General features: G+C 32.4%; 1 protein-coding gene across 3 annotated transcripts in view; it reads left to right on the top strand.

Annotated features, from left to right (window-relative positions):
* Positions 1–22616, top strand: part of LOC148624049 (DNA polymerase alpha subunit B-like) — a 38060-nt gene that overhangs the window by 922 nt on the left and 14522 nt on the right. For 2 of the 3 annotated variants that reach the window (XM_088566494.1, XM_088566495.1), the window contains exons 2-9: positions 198–266; positions 8289–8413; positions 12324–12415; positions 15054–15114; positions 16405–16526; positions 18335–18522; positions 19402–19490; positions 21842–21997. In XM_088566494.1, coding sequence (XP_088422620.1) covers positions 257–266; positions 8289–8413; positions 12324–12415; positions 15054–15114; positions 16405–16526; positions 18335–18522; positions 19402–19490; positions 21842–21997 — 843 coding nt within the window. In that variant the 5' untranslated portion in view covers positions 198–256. Of the gene's footprint in view, positions 1–197; positions 267–3624; positions 3794–8288; positions 8414–12323; positions 12416–15053; positions 15115–16404; positions 16527–18334; positions 18523–19401; positions 19491–21841; positions 21998–22616 lie in introns of those variants that run through there. The other variant, XM_088566493.1, reaches the window with a different exon arrangement.

Raw genomic sequence — 22616 nt, 5'->3', positions numbered from 1 at the left:
TTAAAGCCGCCAAATTCAACCTTTTGGATGTGCTAAACATGCAACCAAAAGTAGCTTTACTTATGAACAGGAAACTTTCAAACTAATAACGCCAAGTAACAATAAGGAAATTGATCAGGTCCGCAACCAGCAACCATTCATGTAATCTCCAATAGTCCAAATAACAACAATATTTTTTCTTATTGATACTTTTTCAGGTAAATTCGAGTAACCATAGCCAGTTTGAAACTTTATTTGGCTACGAGGAAAAGTTGGTATGGATACAGGTACGGTGTGTATATATATGTATTTTTTTTGAGATAATCGAAATCATTACTTTACATAAGTACATGTTTATTATGGTACAGATGTTAGGGTTTACCTACCGCAACAGTACAGTGATTTGTTTGGATTTTTTCTCAATTGTTAATTTAAGAGCATGCATTAATGAGAATATATGTAGATGGATATGAGTTCAGCGTTATTTTCAGTATTTCGATTGCCGACTTTTCAAGGTACTTTTTTCATTCAAGTTTAACTTAGTATTTCCATCTAAAAGGACATGGGCCATTTTTTTTCTCAGGATTCTGACCACAAGTTAGGTCAATTGAAAAAAATGTTCAAATATCCGACATTTTCATTAGAGTCAGTAGAAATATCCCTTATCCTTTCTAAAAATGCGAATTTGTGAAAATCAGATGGAGGTATTTCGATATTTTTGCTCTTTGCTTTGAATAATAATGGAAATGAGAAATCTAACATATACTTGTTCACCAAAATAGTTATCATTCTTGACTTCAATGAAACACATAAAGCAAATTATATCAAGAATGCAAAATTGACATGCACAGTGACAAAATATTTATTTTTGGGATAAGCTCAACTGTATCTGCATGGGTCAAGAATACTTTCAACATAGAACTGATGTGACTGAGATTTCTCTATCTAAGCCTAGATAAATTCTCCAAATCTCTCAAAACTGGATCACACTATTTACAGTATAATGTAGGTAGAGTTTTAATATTTACTCTAGTATACATGTACTTGTGACAGGAACAACGAAATGAAATACAGTTTAAATTGAGTCTAATCCTGGTCAGCGTCGTCATCTACTCTGAATAAGAATGCAAGTCTACGGTGCTTGGGTACAGCGAAACAATTTTTACCTTAGTCAATGTCAATATCAAACTCTTTGTAAGCAAACAAATTGCATAATGGAAATAAGTTTTAACTCTACACATCACGCCGAAGCTTCTCTCCGTCGTAGCAGTAGCGACAGACATTCACTGTAATATGAAAATACATTTATACAAATCTGAATACAAATCAAATACTGTGCTTTTGAGGTAGTTGATTTCTCTGCTTCATCTATACTATTCAATTTGGCTTTCCATCTACGGACTATAAGTTCGAATTCATCTAATGTTGTGTCTGCCAGGTCAGATCTGATGGCTGAAAGTGTCATACAAAGTGTTTGTAACATCACCACTGAGACTATATATTATGGAATGAACGATATGCTGAGCAAGAAAACTATCCGCTCTTTTTTGTCAGTCTATCGCTAAGCTCCTTCTTTTATAAGACAAATACATCATCCATAAACCCAAGATGGAAGATGGTCGGTAATGTGCTTTCAGGTGAACAAGTAACTTTTTGATGAGAAAAAAAAAGTAAAACAGAGAGACATAAAACCTTAAGTAGCTTATTATGACATATTTGTTATGAAGTCCAATTGATATTTATTTCATTGTTAGATAAAAGGTTATTAGGTTATTAGTTCGAGCTTGGGTCCGGTGAGTAGCTGTTTCGGTACCTCGTCGTGATTATACTCGAGGGGAGAACTTGAAGTATAGAATACAACTTCGAAATAACATCAGGAAAAATAAAGAAGCTCCAAAACAATAAGACATTTTAGAGACATCAAATTCCAAGTACATGACCAACAAGTGAAACCAAGAAACATCTTCATACGAAGTGTAGATAACAGAATAAAATACAAATATATATAAATACAAACAGACGACAAGGAAAACGAGATAGCACATACACTAGGTGCTCGAGGAGGGATAGCATTCCTGTCACGCCAGCGGTACCCGTCACATACACTAGATGCTCCAGGAGGGATAGCATTCCTATCCCACCAGCGATACCCGTCACATATACTAGATGCTCCAGGAAGGATAGCATTCCTGTCCCGCCATTTATACTCGTCACATACATTAGGTGCTCTAGGAGGGATAGCATTCCTATCCCGCCAGCGGTCCCCGTCACATTGCATGCGAGTAAAATTTGATAAGTGCCAAGTTCGGTGGGTTGTCAATCGGGCAGGGCACAAAATCTAACTGAGGATATTTTTTTTCATCAACTTCGTTTATGCTAATTTTGTTGCAATGACTGTCATGAAAATTTCGCTGTGATGATATCAACAAAGGCTAGAGAAATATATGTCTTCTAAGCATCACTTTACTAAGAAAGTAAATTTTATGTACATACCACATGCACGTCAGCAACGGATCAAATGTTAAATTTATATTAGGCTAGGGATGTTGGAACATTTTTTACATATTGCCAATAAGATTTGGGAGAGTTACATTTGGAAAGTCATAAATAAATTAATCATCACGTCCCTATCACCTATGTATACAGGGCGGGGTCTATAGGTATGAAACATCTTAAGTTTCTTTAGGTAGATCAAATGTAAGTTAAAAATGTGTCTCTAAGTTAGGATTAATCATAGAAAAACATCATTTAAATAACAGAAACCAAATTTTAAGGACTTGGCTAGTCGCCTCTCTCTTTTTCATAGAGCAGCCCTTGTAAAAACATAGCTTTGTACGAATATAGAATCAGATCGGCTAAGAGTTGTGCATAGTTTGTTCCCATATGTACTCCAAAAATCTGTAAGAACACCTGTCCTCCAAAGTCGCAAAAAACGTCCACGTAGATTATTTTCATAGCATCAGACTCGTATTACATCTCGTTAGAATCAGTGTTGTATTTTACTACTTTTCTCCGTCTAATACTAGATAAATATATCATATAGTCTTTATTTTGTTTGTCCTTTATATATATATCGAAATGGGGATACGGAAGAATTAAAGCATTTTCTTCTAAAATTCTTCTCTCGTACAAATAAACCTACAAAATGTTAATTAACTTTTTAGTTTTTACCAAAGTATATTAAATCGAAATTATGTTTTAAATGGTGTATGATGTCAGTTTGTATAATTCTGCATATACCTTTCTTATTTTGATACTGTTTTACTGTTTGAATGTTTATTTACAATGGATATGATTTTTACTAAAATCTCTCAAACTGTTTGTGATATGAAGATTTGTATTGTCTCTAAATGTATATACCTGTAAATGAAGGGTAATAACAAAATTACCCAAATGATATATTCTTGGCAGAAAAGTCCGTGTAACAAATATTGATTGATTGATTAAGACCTACCCAGGTGACCGGTGCTCCTGATGTGAGTGGTAACTCATTAAAATATATATATATTTACATGTATATATTACCTGGGGTCGTAAAAGATAAAACGGGTTTGTCGCGTTTAGACTTCTTGACTTTTCTTGTCGCATCCTGTCGCAGCTTGACATCTCTTGTCGTTTATTATTGAGACCGAAATATAGAAAAAAAAACAAACTTTCAAGTGAACCTGAAGTAAAAAAATAATTGCGGGAAATTTATTTGTCAATAATAAGCTGAAAAGATTGCAGAAAATGCCATTAGTCACCGAAGATGAACTGGAGGATGAATTGAGTGTATTTGGTGTCGATTTGAGTAGCCCTCAAATTGTTGAAAAATGTGCGTAACTTTCTCTCTTAGTTGTTCCGTTAACTAACTTAGCTGCCCTGGCCGGCTGGCGGTATGGGTTGGTATGGGGCATTGCCTAAATCAGCGAGCATCGTGAGCTTTACCATACATGTACCGTCTGTGCGAGACTCGTGAAAAATAATAAAAGACATTACAAAGAGGGAGGGACCGATTGAAAATGTTTGCTTCGCAAGTGCAATATTTTCATTTATATTTAAGCAGCTAGCGAAATCAATATTTCTATTTGAAAATCTGTCTTTTTAATTATAATGGGTAATTTTTTTTTTTAATAAATGAATAATTTGAACAAATCCCCCCCACCCCCAAATTCCAACCCCATACCCCCTTTCCCCTCGCTCTCAAAATGATCATTAACGTCATAGCATCTCGCAATACTTTACATTTTTTGTCCCTTAGAGCCGAACAGCAAAGTCGAAAATGGTGTCATTTTCATTTGCAAGAGTCGGGTGACAAATCGTGGACAGAATGGCGATGTTTTTAGTGGCACGATTTCTGATGAAAACTCCCCTCATGTCACCATTTCTATTACCATCGATAAAAATTAAATTATACGTTCAAATCTTTGATCATTTATCTACATATTTACCCTTTCAAAACAGTGAAATTAATCAGTAGGAATGATTCTGTCAGCTTTTAAGTCACCTACCCCTTTGTTGCCGGTTGCCGGCAAAAAATTAAAATATCTTCACTTTCCAATTCTGAACAGCTTAGAAATTTCAACATACTAAAGTATTCAAAATCTGAGACTACTTCACAGAGTTTGCAGTCATAATCTGGTGTGAAATGCAATTCTGTCAGCTTTTTCTAAATTACGCATTGAGCAAAGGAAGTAACCCGGTATGGAAGTATTTGGAAGTTCCAAACAGAGTTAGTTTCAACCCATATATTCAATTAAAAATGTCTAAAAAATAATGTAACTATATTATAAAAAGAAGAAAAGAACTTTTTGTCAAAATATTCTTCTTGCATTCATCTATACCAGAATGACTTGTAAGCTAAAGTGGACAAAAAATACATTTTTAATATTAACTTTTTATTTTCTAATATCATTAAACTATGTCTTAGAATTAGCATAAACCTGTAATTAAAAACAAGTCTATGGAATTAGAAATTCATTTTTATTACAGTGAATTCATTTTCATATTAGATATTGATTCTTGAAAAATAGAACTAAAGTTTTATTATTGAAAAAGATAGTTAATTTTTTTTACATTGAGAATTCATATTATAAAATTTTAGTTTTTGACATTAGAAATTCATTTTTATATAAAACAAATCAATTTCTTATGGGAAATTAATTTTCTTATAATAAAATTCCTTTTTATATTTTCTAATATTGTTGTCAATTAAATTTGAATTTTTTTTAATATCAACATTGAATTTAAAAAAAAATATTCTTTTTTCAGAAAATATTTTTTCAGTATAAAATATAGCATTTTGTACACTTTGGCTCACTATACACAATAAAAATATTCTTGTAATGTAGAACCATCACCATGCAGTGCATATCTGTCTTGAATGACAAGAAATATATTGTATATTGCTGATTGTTTTAAGTTTTGTCCAATACTGGAATCTTTTGAAAAAGAAATCCAAGTGAAGAATACAGCCACCAGTAAATAAATCCTCTATTATAATAACATAAACAAACATGTAAATTGAGATGCATGCATGCATACACCAAGACACACATACTACTGTGTAACTGAAAAAAATATCAAGAACATATTTCCTGTCTTTAATGGATGGGACCAAGTGGACTGACAAGGAATTTCCTAAGTTTGTTCAGAACATCTTAACACTGACTGTGGAAGGAGATTATCAAATAATTTTCTAAAATATGAACAAAAAAATTTTTCTTTGAAATAGCATAACTTGACAGATACAATACCTCCAGCAGCATGTGCATGTAGTAATTATCTAGATTCTAAAGGGTGGAAAAAATTTTTCCAGACGATTAATTCTTTTGACATTTTTTTATTGCTTTAAAGTACAACAAAAAATGATCAAGGTGTTTTACAAAAAAAAAAAGAGTTTAAAATAGACATTTGTTAATTGATATCTTGTGAGTGATTTTACTAGTCAATACATATCACTTTAATAAAGAACTGCTCTATAAGTGGTTTACAATTTTATTATTTACTAACTTAATTATTCAACATATTAATTTGAAATGAAATAAATTCTTACTTGTATTTACATGTGCAGTTTCTAAGCAGATGAAAAAATATAATTCCTATAAAAATGCTAGGTTAACTGAGGAGAGAAAGGTTGAGGTATTGTTCAGGTTTGATAAATAAAAATATATGCACTGATGTCTCACCTCTAGCATAAAAAAAATAGTACTACACAAAACAAATGTGAAATTATAACACAAAATTGACTACTCTGGAAAGTATTCATGTTCGTGATGTCGACTTACCCCAGTCTTTCAAAACTGCAAATACAGTTGACAGCTATTATGGCTATGTCATGATAAATCCTTGTATGGTATTTTACAATAGATATAAGAAGAAAGTCCATAATGTTTCAATTGTGGGTAAAATATTGTCATATTTTCTCAAACTGTCAAAGCAAAACAAAGGAATGGGAAAAAAGGGGAGGTGCAAATAAGCAAATATATACTTCCAAAACCTACACAGGATAACCAAGTTAAAATGGAATGAATAATATATGACTCATTTCCAACTCTAAGTTTACCATACGAAGTCGATTTGGAGGAATTATGAGTGCAAATACGCGAGAATAATAATGACAACGTGCTTTTTGGGTAACCTCCGAAGCATTGCAAATAAACATTGAGAGCGACCTTGAACGTGGAATTGCTTTCTTATCTTGAAGTTCATTAGTCAACCTATCTAGAAAACCCTTCTTTTAATAGATATGACGTGTGAAATGCAATTCTGTCAGCTTTTCCATTGGCTGAAAATCGAAATAATGGAATCTTGTTCTTCGAGAGGGGGATTTTTTATGCGTTCTTTTTCCTCATTGGTCCTTCAGAAATGTTTTTGTTGACGTCATTTAGCTGAAGAATTTATTTTCGTATATGATACTATTTTTTGTTTACCTATTTTTCAATTGATTTTAATTAATTTAATGATTCTTTGAAGCAGGGGAAACGTAAACATTTTCCCGGGATATTGATTGCCGCTATTTTTAGAGTTATCTGCTCATGGGTCACTGCAAATGAGATCAAAGGATTTCGGGGTCACAGACGCTTTTTGCTGTTCGACTGTTAAGGGCATCTTTAGCAACATCCATTTCAGTTTTGGCATGTCAGATCAATCTGTACATGTACAGATACCGGAAATATTACAGTTCTCCACGGATGGTGGGAATATTTTACACATATCATATGACGTAATCAAAATTCAGATGACAGCTGCAAATTCCAAACAAGAAAATGATTGCCTTTCCTTGCTTAGAAAAGCTATGTTTCAATTTTGATAATAAAATTGGAGTTATATTTTTTTCCAAGGCAGGTTAGGTTCTTTACAACAGCAACAGTGTAACAGCGGAGATACACGTACATACATTCACATGTTTCCCGAAGTTTTTAAGAACATAACATTCACTTCTTTAAATAAGTAAAACAAATTAAAAAAGACTTGAAAACTATCAGAAAAGATGAATTTATTTTTACTGAAACATAATCTTAACCTATATTTTTTTATTTGTTTGATTGAAAGAAATGATGAAGAATTTTCTCCATAAGGACAGTCACTTTTTGTTACTTCCGGGACGACTTTTTTTTTTGTTAGTATATTGAGGAACCTTAAGGGAAATTTAGAAAGTACACGTAATAACCGTAGAGCTCACAGTGCTTCGCGGCACTCGCTGTCACCTCATAGAACGGGCAGATCCAGACTCTTTGAAAAGGTGGGGTGCCAGCCCGGGTTTCTCTGAAGAAACGGAGGTGCAAAGACCATTTTTTCCATATTACACACGAAAATGACAAATTTTTCTATAAAAGGGGGTGCCAACCCCCTGCATTCCCTCTGGATCCACTATTGTGCTGATCTGATTAATTAACTACAAAAGAGCACAGCAAGATTCATTTTCAATAAGTCTTTTAGATTATTCATCAATTTCAATGTTTTAAATATTTTATTGAATGACTACATTCTTAAAGGATAAGATACTTTCTGAATTTCAAACCATTTTAATGTTTGAATATAGACGACTTTCACATTCATCATTAAGCTGAATCTGGTGGAAACTGGTTTAAATTTGTTATTTTAGACAAAGAAAGGATATAAGATTCAAAGTCTACAAGAACAGTAATAGTTATGTGGAAATTAGTCTGAATTTCCTCTGACCCTGCAACCCTCCTCTTTTTTAGAGGAGGGTTGCAGGTCAGAGGAAATTAGGGCTATGTGGAAATATGTCTCAGAACATTAAATTTACAGAGAAAATATTAATTATTTTTACTTGTAATATAGTAATGCCCTTCTCTTTCCTTTAGTGCAAGAACTATGTATACAGTACAACTTGGTTGCAGACAAACTCACATCAGAATGGGTAGCCTTCTCCCATACTCACACTGGTATACAAATGACACTTGACACATTGGATCAGTTTGACAGAGAAGTATGATTTGTGTACAAAAGTAGGCTTTTCAGCAGCCCTGTATTTTCTATAAAATCCTCACATATTTGACAATCTGCAATTATCTGTATAATTTTTGCCTGAAGGTGGTATTTCACCTATATTAGCCCTAAATAAATTCCCAATAATTTTTGAGAAAACTGTGTTTCATTTTCTTTTTTTTACTAAGGGTGGGGGCTCACTACGCTTTCTAAGAACATTGTAGTTTCTGTTTCCCATAATCTTGAAAATTTTCACCCCTTCCAAATATTTGCAGTTTTTTATTTAAGATTGTTTCTCTTATTAGCTGCTTTGATGGTGATATTTGCATCATTTTTATTCTTATTTACTGACTGAAGTTTTCTCCCCTAAAACTGTCACAAAACAGTTACTAAAAGATTGATATAAACCAAGGTTGACATTGTGGGTTACTTGGGCCAAGAAGTCACCGGATGTAATTTGGCCCTCTGACACTGCCAAAAAGTTGCCCTGGCTTTTCAAGACATTGCCCATTATTGGTTGTACTCTAGTCTTTAGTGAAAATTGAACAATTTGACTAAAAGTTTAAAAAAAAAATCAATTCTATCGAATGTTCATTTTTAAAAAATATTTTTGTACATTTAACAAAGGTTGAAGACAAAAAGTAAAATGAACTTGCTTAGATGCTTAGAACAAGCTTACACTAAATTGAAATTTTTATTTTTCATGCTTTGAAAAAACGCATACAATCATGTCATGGTGTTAGTTCATGTCAACCACTAAAGAATAATTCAGTAAAAATGTAAAACATTTGATGATCTTGTTATATATCTAAGTAATAGATTCTCTTTTTGTAAGGCCTGACTAGTATAATATATCTTTAATTGGCTATCATCAGTAATACATTTTGATGTGTTGTTAATGATACTCTTGTCTTGATAAACTTAGTCTTGAACAGAAATATCAGATAACCAAAGAAAACATTTTGGATTGAGGAAAAAGGAAACTAACAAATATAAAAATGTCAATGTTCCAACAATTGTTTCTATTATTATAGTGTGAGTTCACAATTTTTTTCAATTTTGCATATGCATTTTGAACACTATACTGACCAAAAAAAAACCAACTAGAACATCTCAAATATTTATAGTAAGCCTAAAATCGTCATCGTAATATCAGAATCTTTTACTACGGAAGTCTTGTGATTGGCCACAGGTGGCTTTGTATTCAATTGTGGGCTTTATCGATATGTCTAATGACCGCAAGGCCAAAAATCGAAGTGACCAAATAAAGACTGATTAAATCAATTACAATATGCAGTGCAAGGTAGACAGTTAATTCACATTCAGTGGCTCTTGGAAAAGTATCTTTATCATCCCTGACTCAAGGATGAAGTTTTCACTGCACGAGCTATGGTTGGTTGACATAAATGTCCCTGTCACAGCATCAACATAGGTATACAGCAGAGTCAACTTATCTGCGAAGAACACTGTGATGAATGCTGTTTTGAAAGAAGTCTGGTGGTAATCTTTGTATTTTTTCCCATCTAACGTCTCATTGTAGGTTTTGATGTTGGTAAGGTTTAGAAAAAAAAAAGAAATTAAATCCACGAATTATTGAATCACAATTTTTTTCAGGAGTATTTTCATTCTCCATGAACTTTTTGATTAATTTCAATCCTCTAAGCAAAGGTACATTTTTTTGTGTTTCGCAAAAACGGGTTGATTAACATGTGAATAGAATATAGTCCACTATGTGCAGAATTGATACCTTTTCCTTTGTTTATTGCCCTTATTTCCTCTGTATAGTTTTTTACCTGTCACTTGTGTCATACGGCAGCGTAAATTATTACCCCACCTTCCCCATTTCCTCCTGTGTTTATTGCCCAGATTTCCTATGTATAGTTAGTACAGTATACTGTTGGAATATTACCTATATTACCAGTGTCACCCGATTTTCCTTTTCTACTTTTTTTTTCATGTGTTTCGGTTCAAAGATAATTCTTTTTAGTGTAATTAATTATTCAAGAATTTATTATATTGTTATTATTATTTTATGTATTTTGTTTTACTATAGTAATGAATCTAAATATAACTTTTTATACTTTATTATATTCACATATTTTCAGTCGAAATTCATCTGACCGAAGGTGATGTCCAGTGTTATTTTCCTTTGGTCCGGCAGAAAATTTCAGATTTTGTAGTTGAACGTACAAGGAAAAAAGTTTAATTGTCATTCGGTCCAGCACATCAAAAATCAATTTTGCCATGACTGTATTTTATTCCTGTTTTACGATTTTTATTATAATGTTTTTTAATTATTCAATAATTGTTTTTCTTTCTATTTTTTTTATTAATTTCTTAAGTATATATTTTATTTTAATTTTTTTTTTAAACTATAGTCCTAAATCTAATAATCACTTAATTTATAAAGCACTTTAAAATACTACATGTGAGACTCCTAAGAGTAGTCAAGAACGTTAAAAATTCAAATTAGTAGTTTTCGAGAATGGGTTCAATTTATATTTTTAAGAATAGTCTGTCTGTCTGTCTGTCACATAAAAGTACATCTTCCTAAAATACATAGTAGAAGGGATCGAAATATCACATCTCACTACATTTTGTTTTATGGGCTGGAATTACAGGAGTGTGGACCTGGAGAACACTCCTAAGATCGGAAATTTTCTTTGCATGAAATCTTGATTTATGCTAATTGTCCTGAAAAGTCACATTGCTGGGTATCGAAATCTTCATCACTAGCACTCTCAGAGCAGTCAGAACTTGAAGACAACATTTCTTTGAGTGCACTTTGCCAAGTTAATAGTACAAGGCGTCTCACCCTTTTAGTATTATTTACAGATCACTCAGATCCCAATTACAATTACGTTTGAATTGGTTGTCTTTTAGAGTCAGTCAACTTCCAGTAGTCTTTCAAATTGTTATCATGTACTAAGGAGAAAGCACGTCTTTAATAATATTTCTAGCATGCATGTATAATTTTTGTAAAACCAGTTATGAAAAATAAGTTAAATCATAATTCATCAGTAAACATATATCATGTTAAAGTAAATGATAAAATAACAAATATTTAGTTGCACATTTTGATGTTTGTTCTGCGGAAAATTAAATACTAAAATTTAAAATAAGTTATTTAAAAAAAAAAAAACACAGAAACTCAGCATGTTAGCGGTAACCCGTTTTAAAAGTAGTCAATTGGCATCGTTTGTTTCTTTAATTTAGGATTTATTTCATAATAAAAGATGTAATATTTTTATTTTAAATTTCATCATTTATGAATACAAAAACATCATTAGAAATATATAATAGATTCTATTGTATTTGAGTGTCATTTACTGAGTTATCTCCCTTAATTTTGAAATCTACAGTGCATTCTACATAACTATTATCTCCTAAGAATACGGGTTATATGAAAAACTGAATGCTAATTTCTGTTTACTATGGCAATTTAAATATAAGATCAAAAATAAAAATATGTAGACTTTTCACCCATGAAATTTTTTGAAAATCCATTAATCCATGTTGGAGTTATTGCCCTTTTTGGTAATGTTTTGCTATTTTTATGTTATTACTTAATCGTCTCAAAATCAACTGACAGAATTCATTGAAAGTTGATATAATTGTTCCTTAGAGTATCCAGCACTAAATGACCAGTGTGATTTCACAAGGCTGTTTTTACACAAAAAAAAAGAAATGTAGATATCATGCCAGATGAGCGATTCTGGCTCTCTAGAGCCTCTGGTTTGTTTTTGAGTTTTGAAACAGAACAACATCAAAATGTAAGGATTGTGTTTATTGTATGTATAAGTGCTGTAGTTTTTCTCTTTAGTATAGGTGTATAATATGTTTTGTTTAATTCATTTTGTTACATTCTGAAATCAGGATGTCTGACAGCATAATTTTTTTTTTCTTTTCAGAGACTGTGTAAAAAAGGATCAAAGACTCCTAGGACTCCAGCAAGAACTACTATCAAGCAAGAATGTTATGACATTAACACAATTCAGGAAGGGTATCCTTTTATAATCTACTGTTGTACAACAGGAATCTGTTTTCCTCTTGATTTATTTGTAGAAACCAAAATATTTTTAATGCAATGGAAATGGTTATTGGACATTTTCATGCTCTTTAGGATTATCAATTAATTATCCAATTAACTTACTTTTCTCCTGTATGTAAAAGGGATTTGTAAAGGAAGTCAAATCTTTTATTTCTCTGTTTTTTTTTTCTGATTGTTCAATGTTTATAAAGAAATGTATTGACAGTTAAGTGTACTTTACATGATCATATTGTATGAGTCTTTATTGTACATACATGTAAAACTGTATTGAAAATGTTTTTATTCATACTAAAAAAGTTGTAAACACCTGAGTGTACTGGAGGTCACTCTGAAGATGTATATTTCTGGTAAATCCTTTCATTATACTGTGGTTGAGATTGAAACCGTGGCTAATAAACAATGGCTTGCAAACTGAATTAACAATAACGTTGTTATAAGGTAGAACAGGTTCAGTCTCTTCCCTTATAAAAAATATCAAGGTCTATTTCCATCAATACACTACCCACATGGAGTATACCAAGGTTGATTCTTTTCTTTTCTCTCCAGCCACTTCCTTCATAGAAAATACCAAGGTTGATTACCTTTTTTTCTCTCCAGTCACTACCCACATGGAATATACCAAGGTTGATTCCTTTCTTCATAGAAGATACCAAGGTTGATTACCTTTTCTCTCCAGTCACTACCCACATGGAATATACCAATGTTGATTCTTTTCTTTTCTCTCCAGCCACTTCCTTCATAGAAAATACCAAGGTTGATTACCTTCTTTTCTCTCCAGTCACTACCCACATGGAATATACCAAGGTTGATTCCTTTCTTCATAGAAGATACCAAGGTTGATTACCTTTTCTCTCCAGTCACTACCCACATGGAATATACCAAGGTTGATTCTTTTCTTTTCTCTCCAGCCACTTTCTTCATAGAAAGTACCAAGGTTGATTACCTTCTTTTTTCTCCAGTCACTACCCTCATGGAAAATACCAAGGTTGATTACCTTGTTTTCTCTTCAATAACTACCCACATGGAAGATACCAAGGTTGATTACCATTTTCACTCTCCAGTCACTACCCTCATGGAAGATACCAAGGTTGGTTACCTTCTTTTCTCTCCAGTCACTACCCCCATAGAAGTATACCAAGGTTGATTTCCTTCTTTTCTCTTCAGTCACTACACCCATGGAAGGTACCAAGGTTGATTACTAATTTTGCTCCCTAGCCACTTCCCTCATGGAAGATACCAAGGTTGGTTACCTTTTTTTCTATCCAGTCACTACCCCCATAGAAGATACCAAGGTTGATTCCCTTTTTTTCTCTCTAGTCACTTCTTCCTCTCTCATGGAAGATTGATTACCATTTTCACTCCCCAGCCACTTCCCTATGGCCTTGTGAGCTATTGCTATCACTTGGCATCTGTCTGTCGTCGTGTTGATAAACAAATTCTCAAAAACTTTTCTCCTTTGAAATTATTGGACTATTATACCAAAACTATGTATGAATTTTCCTTATAGTATTTTGCATAGAACTGATGTGGGGATTTATTGATCCGTTGAAAACATGACCACTGTTCCTAAAAATGAAACATCAGTCAGAAGTTTTTCACGTATATCTCTTAAATCATCAGGTTTAGTCAATTCAGATGAGGTAAAAGTGTACAGCATGATAAGCTATATCTGTGTCGAAATTTTTGTGTCAATCTGATGTTAGAATTATTGCCCTTTTTTTAATTTTTGATGTTATTTAAGTCTTCTCTAAAACTACCAGACCAATAGGAACCAAACTTGGCATGAATGTTGCTTAAAATGTGTTAAAATAGAACTGATGTGGGGATTTATGATTGGTCAACAAACATGGCCACCATGACTTAAAATAGAACATAGGAGTCAGAGAGCAGTTTTCGCATATATCTCCAAAACTGTAAGGTTTAGCCAAGTAGGACTTATTGCCCTTTTTTTCAACATCTTTTGCTATTTTAATGTTATTAGTTTAAAAATGTTTCTTCTTAGAAACTACTAAACAGAATTTAATTTAATTGATGTAGTTGTTCCTTAGGTATGAGTGTTAGAAATTTTTTTCCAAGAAAAAACATTGCGGCTTTTACAAAAATAGAATGTTGCTTATTGAGATCGCTCAGCAATTCTGGGGAGCGATTCAGGATCTTTAGAGCCTGTAGTTTTTCCACAAAGACTAATATCATATGATTTAGCACACCTGTTTGCTAAGTTCCTTACGTGTCATCTTTACATATGAAATGCTTCTCGATATAAAAAAATTTCAGTTCATACCTAATTCAACATTCAGGTTACATTTAGGTGAGCAACCCAGGCTCTTAGGAAACTTGTTCAGTATTATTGCTAAGATGGCCAGTGCTAATTTCCTGACTAGTATTGTAACCCTGGAGACTAGAAGTTTATTAAACTTTCATTTTAACACTTCTCGTAACCTGACATATCCTGTTCATACTTAAACTAGGCTGGCTATTGAAATTTTATATTGGTGTGTTGAAATGGAAAGTTATCTTCTGATTTGGCTAGAGGAATAAAGAAAACCATCAAGTTAAAAATCTGATAAATTTATCCTTAATAACACTATAGTATGGATGAAAATGAGGCTGAAAACCTGTACAATGCATACTCAACTACTCCATCTTCTAAAGTAAGTATTTTAAAATAAATTCTAGAAAATAAAAATCATAGATTTTAATGAAGCTAAGTAGGAAGATTATGCATACATGAATGTAGATGTGCATGAAGGTAGCCAATTACACCCCTGCACCGAAGGAGAAATGGATATAATGTTTAACATCAGTTTGTCAGTCTGAAACTACAACCACTAGTTTCTCTGTTTGAGAAAGAGCAGGTTTGTACCTAATTAGGATATAGATCTTATTTTTATATTCCTTGCCAAGGGAGATAACCTAACTTGCAGGTTTTAAGTTGTAAATTTCCCCATTTTATCAGGTAAAATTCATTTTTTACCACATACATCACATCAATTTTTTTTATTTTTATATAAATTTGAATGGATCAAAAAATTTTTCTCCCATCTTCAAGATCAAAATGTTAATTTTCTAAAAGGTCAGTGTTAAAATATTTATTTTAAAATTCTTCCAAGCCCTGTCAAAAATCAAATGATTGTCCCTCTGATCAAAAGTAGTCAAAACAAAGTTGAGAATGTGTACTTTAAAGATGATTATCACAGTTAGAAGAAACAAGCCAGGGTTACAGGATGTTACAGGATGTTTCAGCTGCTTGCCACTGGAATTTAACTGTCACTATGCAGCAAACATCTTGTACCTTACTTTTCATTGAGCCATAGCTTACAGGGTTTTCATTGAGCCATAGCTTACAGGGTTTTCATTATCACTGAACAGATTTAACAGAGACAATGGACTCTACACCTACAAAAATAGGGGGATGGAGCCCATTGTGATGTTGGACCATCCATTTCCACTGTTTGAACTGTCTACATTTTGACAGTAGCCTGTTCTTAATGAAACTTGTGAGCTTATTACTTTTGGTCCTCGGCCACTACATGGGGGGATATAGAAATACTAGTGTCCATCTGTCCAGTCACAAGATCAGAGGCAACTCCTTGGAAACTGCTTGATGAATTTTGTTCAGATTTGTGGGGTCGTTAGTCACCATTTGTAGTTGATCATCTTATTGTGACACCATTTTGAGGGACTTTTGCACTATGACTTATTTGCAATGGTGGGGGACATATAGCTATGAGTTGCTTGTTGGATTAAAATTTATGTGGTTAAGCACTACCTTAAAACCATGAAATTTGGTACCCCAAAAGCATCTTCATCAGTACAAGAGGATATGGAGACCTTTTGTTTAAAGTGGCTTTATTTGGAAGTTGCAAATTATGTTTGTAGTTTAAATAGTCATTTTGTGTTAAAAGTGGGTAGAAACTTCTATCACTTGCTTAATTTTGCAGAAAGGATCAAGTCAACAACAGAAGAGACAGTTAACACCAGATAATCCTCCATTGAAGAGATTTACAAACAATGTTAGAAGTCCTATGGTTCCATTCTCTCCTGCAAGTTTTTCTCCAGCAGGGTAAAACTATTATAAAATATTAGCTGGCTAGAATTTAATATATGACATTAGTTTAAAAAAGTAATAAGTGATTAGGGAATACTGTCTTCATTTCTCTTTGTTCTTTCTTTAAGTGAAAGATGATGTACTCTGGGATACAGATTAATGGATGCAATATGTAATACTCCTTCATAAGTAATGAAAATAGAATTAAAGGAAATCAGTCTAGGAAATTTGACATAAGACTTAGTTAAAAGTATTGTTTCCTGTCTGTGTTTTTGCTCTGTGGTGATGTCAATGTAAAAGCTGCTTGTTGTACAACTTTACAGGAAAAATTTGACAGGCAGCTTACAGAAAGGAGTTTAAGGAGCCCACATCATGTATATGTTTGAATTGTAATTTTCACTTATATGTCTCTCCCTTCATCAACAATTTTCTGCAAAATTATTCAACGGTGTGCATCAAAATTTTAGAAGCTGGAGATGGGAAATGTGTCAAAGAGTGAAAAAAGAGCCAAATTTGTTCAATTAATAATTATGATATATATATTTTTTAACCCTCCTGTCTCTGTAGATGAGACATAATTTTGTATACTGTTAGTTGTCCATTGTTCTCACTTTGCACTATACATGTAGTTTTAAAAAAGCACTTCCACATATTTTCATGAAACTTTGAGATATTGTTTAATTCTGTTGATGATGGATAATTTCTTTTTTGGACTTTGCCTCTTTGAAAATGAGAGGGTTTATTGTTTTTATATAGCTGCATGAAACTATGCTTGTATGATGGAATCATTCTGTCAGTGTCATTGTCAGGTATTTGTTGACAGTTCCTTTCTTGATGCTAATTTGAGTATAAGTGTACTGATCTTTATGAAATTTTACCACAAGGTACCCTACTACAATAAGAAGACTGGGGATTGATTTCAAAGGCTGTGATCTGAACCATTAAGAAATAAGGGCAAAAATGGACCTCCAACCAGCTTTTTCACACTATGTCTGGATAATAACTTGACTTGAAGTGAGTGGGTCTCATTGAAATTGACCAACAAGGTGCCATACCTCAAACAGGAAACAGATTGATTTTGGAGGTTATGAGTTGAACCATTTGGAAGATGAGGCCAGAAATAAGCATTTCCATTATGTCTGAACAATAGTTGCTATAAGTGAATAGATCTTTTTTATATTGTACCACAAAATGCTGTACTACAAAAGTAAGGCTAGGATTGATTATAGTGGTTGTGCTTATTTTATAAATTTATTTTCTTTTTTTTAGCCATTTATGGAAAAGGAACACTTTGGTTCAGTTCAATTTCTTATCCTGTGTCAAAAGATTAATGGCAATCAAAATTTAGAGCTGTATCAAGCTGAAACAGTGCATCTGTACTTGTTCCAACCAATTAGGGTTTCACTGCTGTAGTCATATAAAACTGTACCTTGTGAAACATTTTATTGTTTCTAAAAAAAAAATTGGTGCATTGTTAATTTTCATTTATTTAAGCCTTCCAGTTTCCAATTTTATGTTTTTAAGTCGTGGGACTTCTTAATGAAAAATAGTTAGTGGGGTAATTGTCTTATTGGCCTATTTTGTTACATGTCATGTATTTAGAATGAGGCATTTAATTTTACATGCATGTTAAATTAAACACATGTTTTTGGGGACTCATAAAGAGTCATTTTTAACTATAAAAGCTTAAAGGGGTCAGGTTATATGATGCGGCTTTATATTATAGAATATCACAGATGTTCAGAATCACCTCTCTCTTGAGACAGAACTAAACTCATTCTTATTGGTACTTTTTAGTATTTAAATTAATTTATGATTTTAAGGTCAACTCCATCAAAGAAGTACAGCTCACGCTCAAATGCAGGTGAAGTAATTACAGCTGTTGGTGTAAGGGATAGTACAACATGGAAGGGTAATGGACAGACCTGTTCCATACAACTTTATGATGAAGAATATAGACTTTCTGCCAGCTTTAAATACATGTTTCAGAAACTGGTAGAAAAAGCTCATGGTAATTACTTTTTAGGGACAAATCCAGAATTAAATTGTTAACCATAATTCCTTCCATTTCCATAATCTTAAAATTAATGAAATGTCATTTATTTCCTGTGTTCATTATTTAGTACAGTTCTATTTTTAAGTTGTGATTATACCAATTGTAAGAATGTGATTAAGGAGATGGAACAACTCCCTTTCATATGTAAGCAACAAGTTCTAAACATCTCGGGGCTAATATAGTGTTAAATTAGTCGTTAAAAGTTTCATTATTTATATTGAGTTATAAACGTAAGTATTGTCCAAAAATTATAAAGAAGTAAGGCTAAGCTTTCAAAGAACGTTTAAAGGATGACTGTCATAAACATTGTGTCCATTGAGAAATAGCATTAATTTTAGGCATTCACATTGGGTAATCCGCGTAGCGTCCAATGAGAACGTCCAAAATTAAGGTTATTTCTCAATGAACACAATTTTTATTACTGTCATTCCTTATCAATGAATTATAACATCTTGAAACTTAAAAATGTGTACATCAGAAAAAAAAAAGCATGAAGATGTTGTTTTAGGTTTTATTAACATGTAACTGTTATATTGGTTTTATTACCTTGAACTTGTCGATTACATTGTTAGACAACATATTGTATTTTTGCTGAAAGATGATTGTTTAGATCAATTAAAAAGTAGTTCTCTATAGGGGCTTGTCTCCATATAAAAAGTTATGTCCATTGAACAATAACTTTAATGCATTATCCAATCAAATTACAGCATTTAGCCAAAATTTATTTATTTCTTATTTTGTTCGTTAGAATTTCACTAACCACAATATTTTGTAACCGTGGTAAAATCATTTGTGCTATATAAGTTTCTTCAGCAGTGTTATAATTATTTACAGTTTTGAATGATACAACAGATTATATGGCAGATAAGTTACAGACCAAATATGGTATTGAAGAGTTTTCACCTGTAGCTGTTCCAATGCAGGTATTAACTATGATATCAAATATCTAATGTTTGTCATAGTTTAATTCTTTTGCCACTTATATGCCTCTGGGAATTGATAATTAAAGTTATTTCATTTTACCATTACATTCTCTCCACACATTATAAAAAATGACAAGAACACTTGGAGGGTTGTATATTTATTTGATTTGTCTGAAACATTTTCTATATATTTCAGAGATGTAGGACTTTTTACTACATTTGATTTTTATAGCCCCCAAAACAAAGTCAGGGGGTATATAGAAATTAATTACCCTGTCTGTCTGTCTGTCTGTTTGTGTTTAAAGTGTAATGCCTCCTAAATTTTGATGAAATTTTACAAAATGATAAGGCCTCACATGAAGGAAGATTATTTTCTTTATCTCTCTTCACAGAGATAATCCAACTCTACAGAAGAAATGTTGTATTCAACCACAAATTCATTGATTTTAATGAGATACTTGTGAAATTGTTAAATGGGAATACTATTGTGCACCTGCTATTTTCTTTTTTTTTTTATCTGATTGGATTTGGGGTTCCTTTAAGTGTGATATGGCTCTCAATAACCCATTTTTGACTGCTTAATTGATTTATATTTAAATTTTTAGGTGTTGCCATTATGCACCTACTAATTTGATATTTTAGTCTGAATCAACTTAGCATTTCTTGTAGTTTTACATTCACTTTGTCTCCAGTGAAATACTCATTCTATATGTGACTGTCACGGACTCCAGTGAAGTACTCATTCTATATGTGATTGTCATGGACTCCAGTGAAGTATTCATTCTATATATGACTGTCATGGACTCCAGTGAAGTACTCATTCTATATGTGACAGACATATTTAAACCCCACACAATGAAGTTGTGTATAATGATTTTGACCCATCTGACAGTCCATCTTCAGTTTTCTGGACTTTTTATGCCCTGCGACAAACAGTCGGATTACACATGATAATGGCTTGCCTGGCTATCTCTTTATACAGTTTTAGAACTACATCTAAAATATTTGACTGAATTTTTTTACACATGATGAAGGTGTACAGGGCCAAAGGATTTTGGTTTTCGTGAAATATGGAAATTGGTGATAGTTACACTTAGTCATTTTACTCAGAAATATATGGATCATGGCTTGTCCGGCTGTCTCCTTGTACAGTTTTTGAACTACATCTAAAATATTTTACAGGATGTTTCTACACACGATGAAGGTATGCAGGGCCAAAGGATTTTGATTTTCATGAAATGTTACGGAAATTGGTAATAGTTACACTTAGTCATTTTACTCAGAAATATATGGATCATGGCTTGTCCGGCTATCTCCTCGTAGTTTTTGAACTACATCTTAAATATCTTTTGCAGGATATTTCTACACATGATGTTGGTTTGCATGGTCACATGATCTTGATTTTTGTGGAATATTACAGAACAGGGTGATAGTTGGACTTCCCAATATTATGGAACTGGGTGATAGTTGGACTTTAGTGAATTTTTGTTAGAAATATATCCCAAGCAACAAAGTTAAAGATTTGTTATTGGGGATATTAACATTTTTTATGTGCCCGTCAGTCCTCTTTTTCTCATCGCAAGTATTTTTGCAGTGCTAAGCCTAACACACCAAATATTCACTGCATCAACCAACAGTATATGACCTTTCTGAATCTGCAAACCATGTCTTCATACAAAAATAAATTTGTTCTTTATTTGGCAAATCTAGCAAGCGGGAGCAATCATTAGTGTCTTACAGACACATCTGATTTACTAAAAAAAAATCGCTACTAACAAATGACGCAGGGCTCCTGTGACAAACAGGGCTTCTAGTTTTCTTAATGCTTTCTGATATTGAGTTGATTTATGGTATATAAGTTAACCATGAGAAGTTACAGGTCAAGTGTATGTTTTGTTCCACTAGGATGATATTTACTTTGGATTAATTAAAACTCAAAGAAATCACAGTCTGGAGTTTGAAACTACCATTCTGAGTAACAGAATTTAGTTAAAAGATAAAGGTCTAAAGCCTGAAAAAAAACCACTCTAATTCCTTTTATTATTGGGGTCCTTCTACATGTATTTCTTTAACAAACAAATTTACTTGAGTATCCAACATGGTGACGCGTGGGGTATGTGAGCAGGATCACTAAGGTTCTTTAATTATAAGATGTTTTGTGCAATTGAAACTTCAGATTTGAATAAGTTTTTGAGTTTTTATTAATGGGAATTCTAAAAGGTACATGTGTGCATTTACATCATATGAAGGCTGAGGTATGCTTTTGTGAGAAGTGCTAGTAATTCTAGTACATGTATTTCATTATTTTAAGAGTCATAATAGTTTAAATGTACCCTTACAACTTTCATTAGGAGCCAGTGACTGTAGCAGGTAGAATTTGTTGTGATGCTAATGGCAAGTTAAATGCCAAATCTGTAGTTCTGGAAGGTTCTAGAGATACCTCTATGGGAAGATGTATCCCACTTGATCTAACAGAGTTGAAGCAGTATTCTTTCTTTCCTGGACAGGTAATTGGAATACAACATATTTGTAAAAAAAGTGACACTTTATCTTTATCATCTGTTGTATTTTTCTATGCTTTTGCTGAGTTTTAAATCACAGAAAATTACAATTGGTATGTGTTAAAAAAAAAACTGATTCCATTAGAAATAAAATAAGATTGTAGTTAAATTTAGATTTTTTAGAACCAGAAGTGAGGTTAAGCTTCTCATTTGTTTTGATATAGAGAAACTCTATGTTAAATGTGACAAATCCTGTTTTTTTTTTTAAGGCTTTCAGAGATATAAGATGTACATTTATGTCAAATTAAAAATCTTATTGGAACTATAATTTTGTTTCCGTATACCTATTTTGTACTTTTATTTAAATGTCTTAATATGTTGTCAATCTTAAGTTATATATTTTTCATGCTGAGTGCTAACGGGAACAGTGTTTATTCTAATTTTGTGTATTTTTGATATATTTGTAATTAAGTTGTGAAGTTTGTAATTGAATTTTGGGAAATATGTATGTATTGCAGTAGTTTATGCAAAATCTTAGTGACATTATAATTTTATACAAACCATGTTAAGAATGGGTCAATTAAGTAGAAATTTGCTATTAAAACAATATTTGATAATATGGTTT

Source organism: Perna viridis, chromosome 2, assembly GCF_037379345.1.
Source record: "Perna viridis isolate PV_CMFRI_1.1 ecotype Kerala chromosome 2, ASM3737934v1, whole genome shotgun sequence".
NCBI lineage: Eukaryota > Metazoa > Mollusca > Bivalvia > Mytilida > Mytilidae > Perna > Perna viridis.
This window is presented reverse-complemented; position numbering and strand designations above follow the sequence as displayed.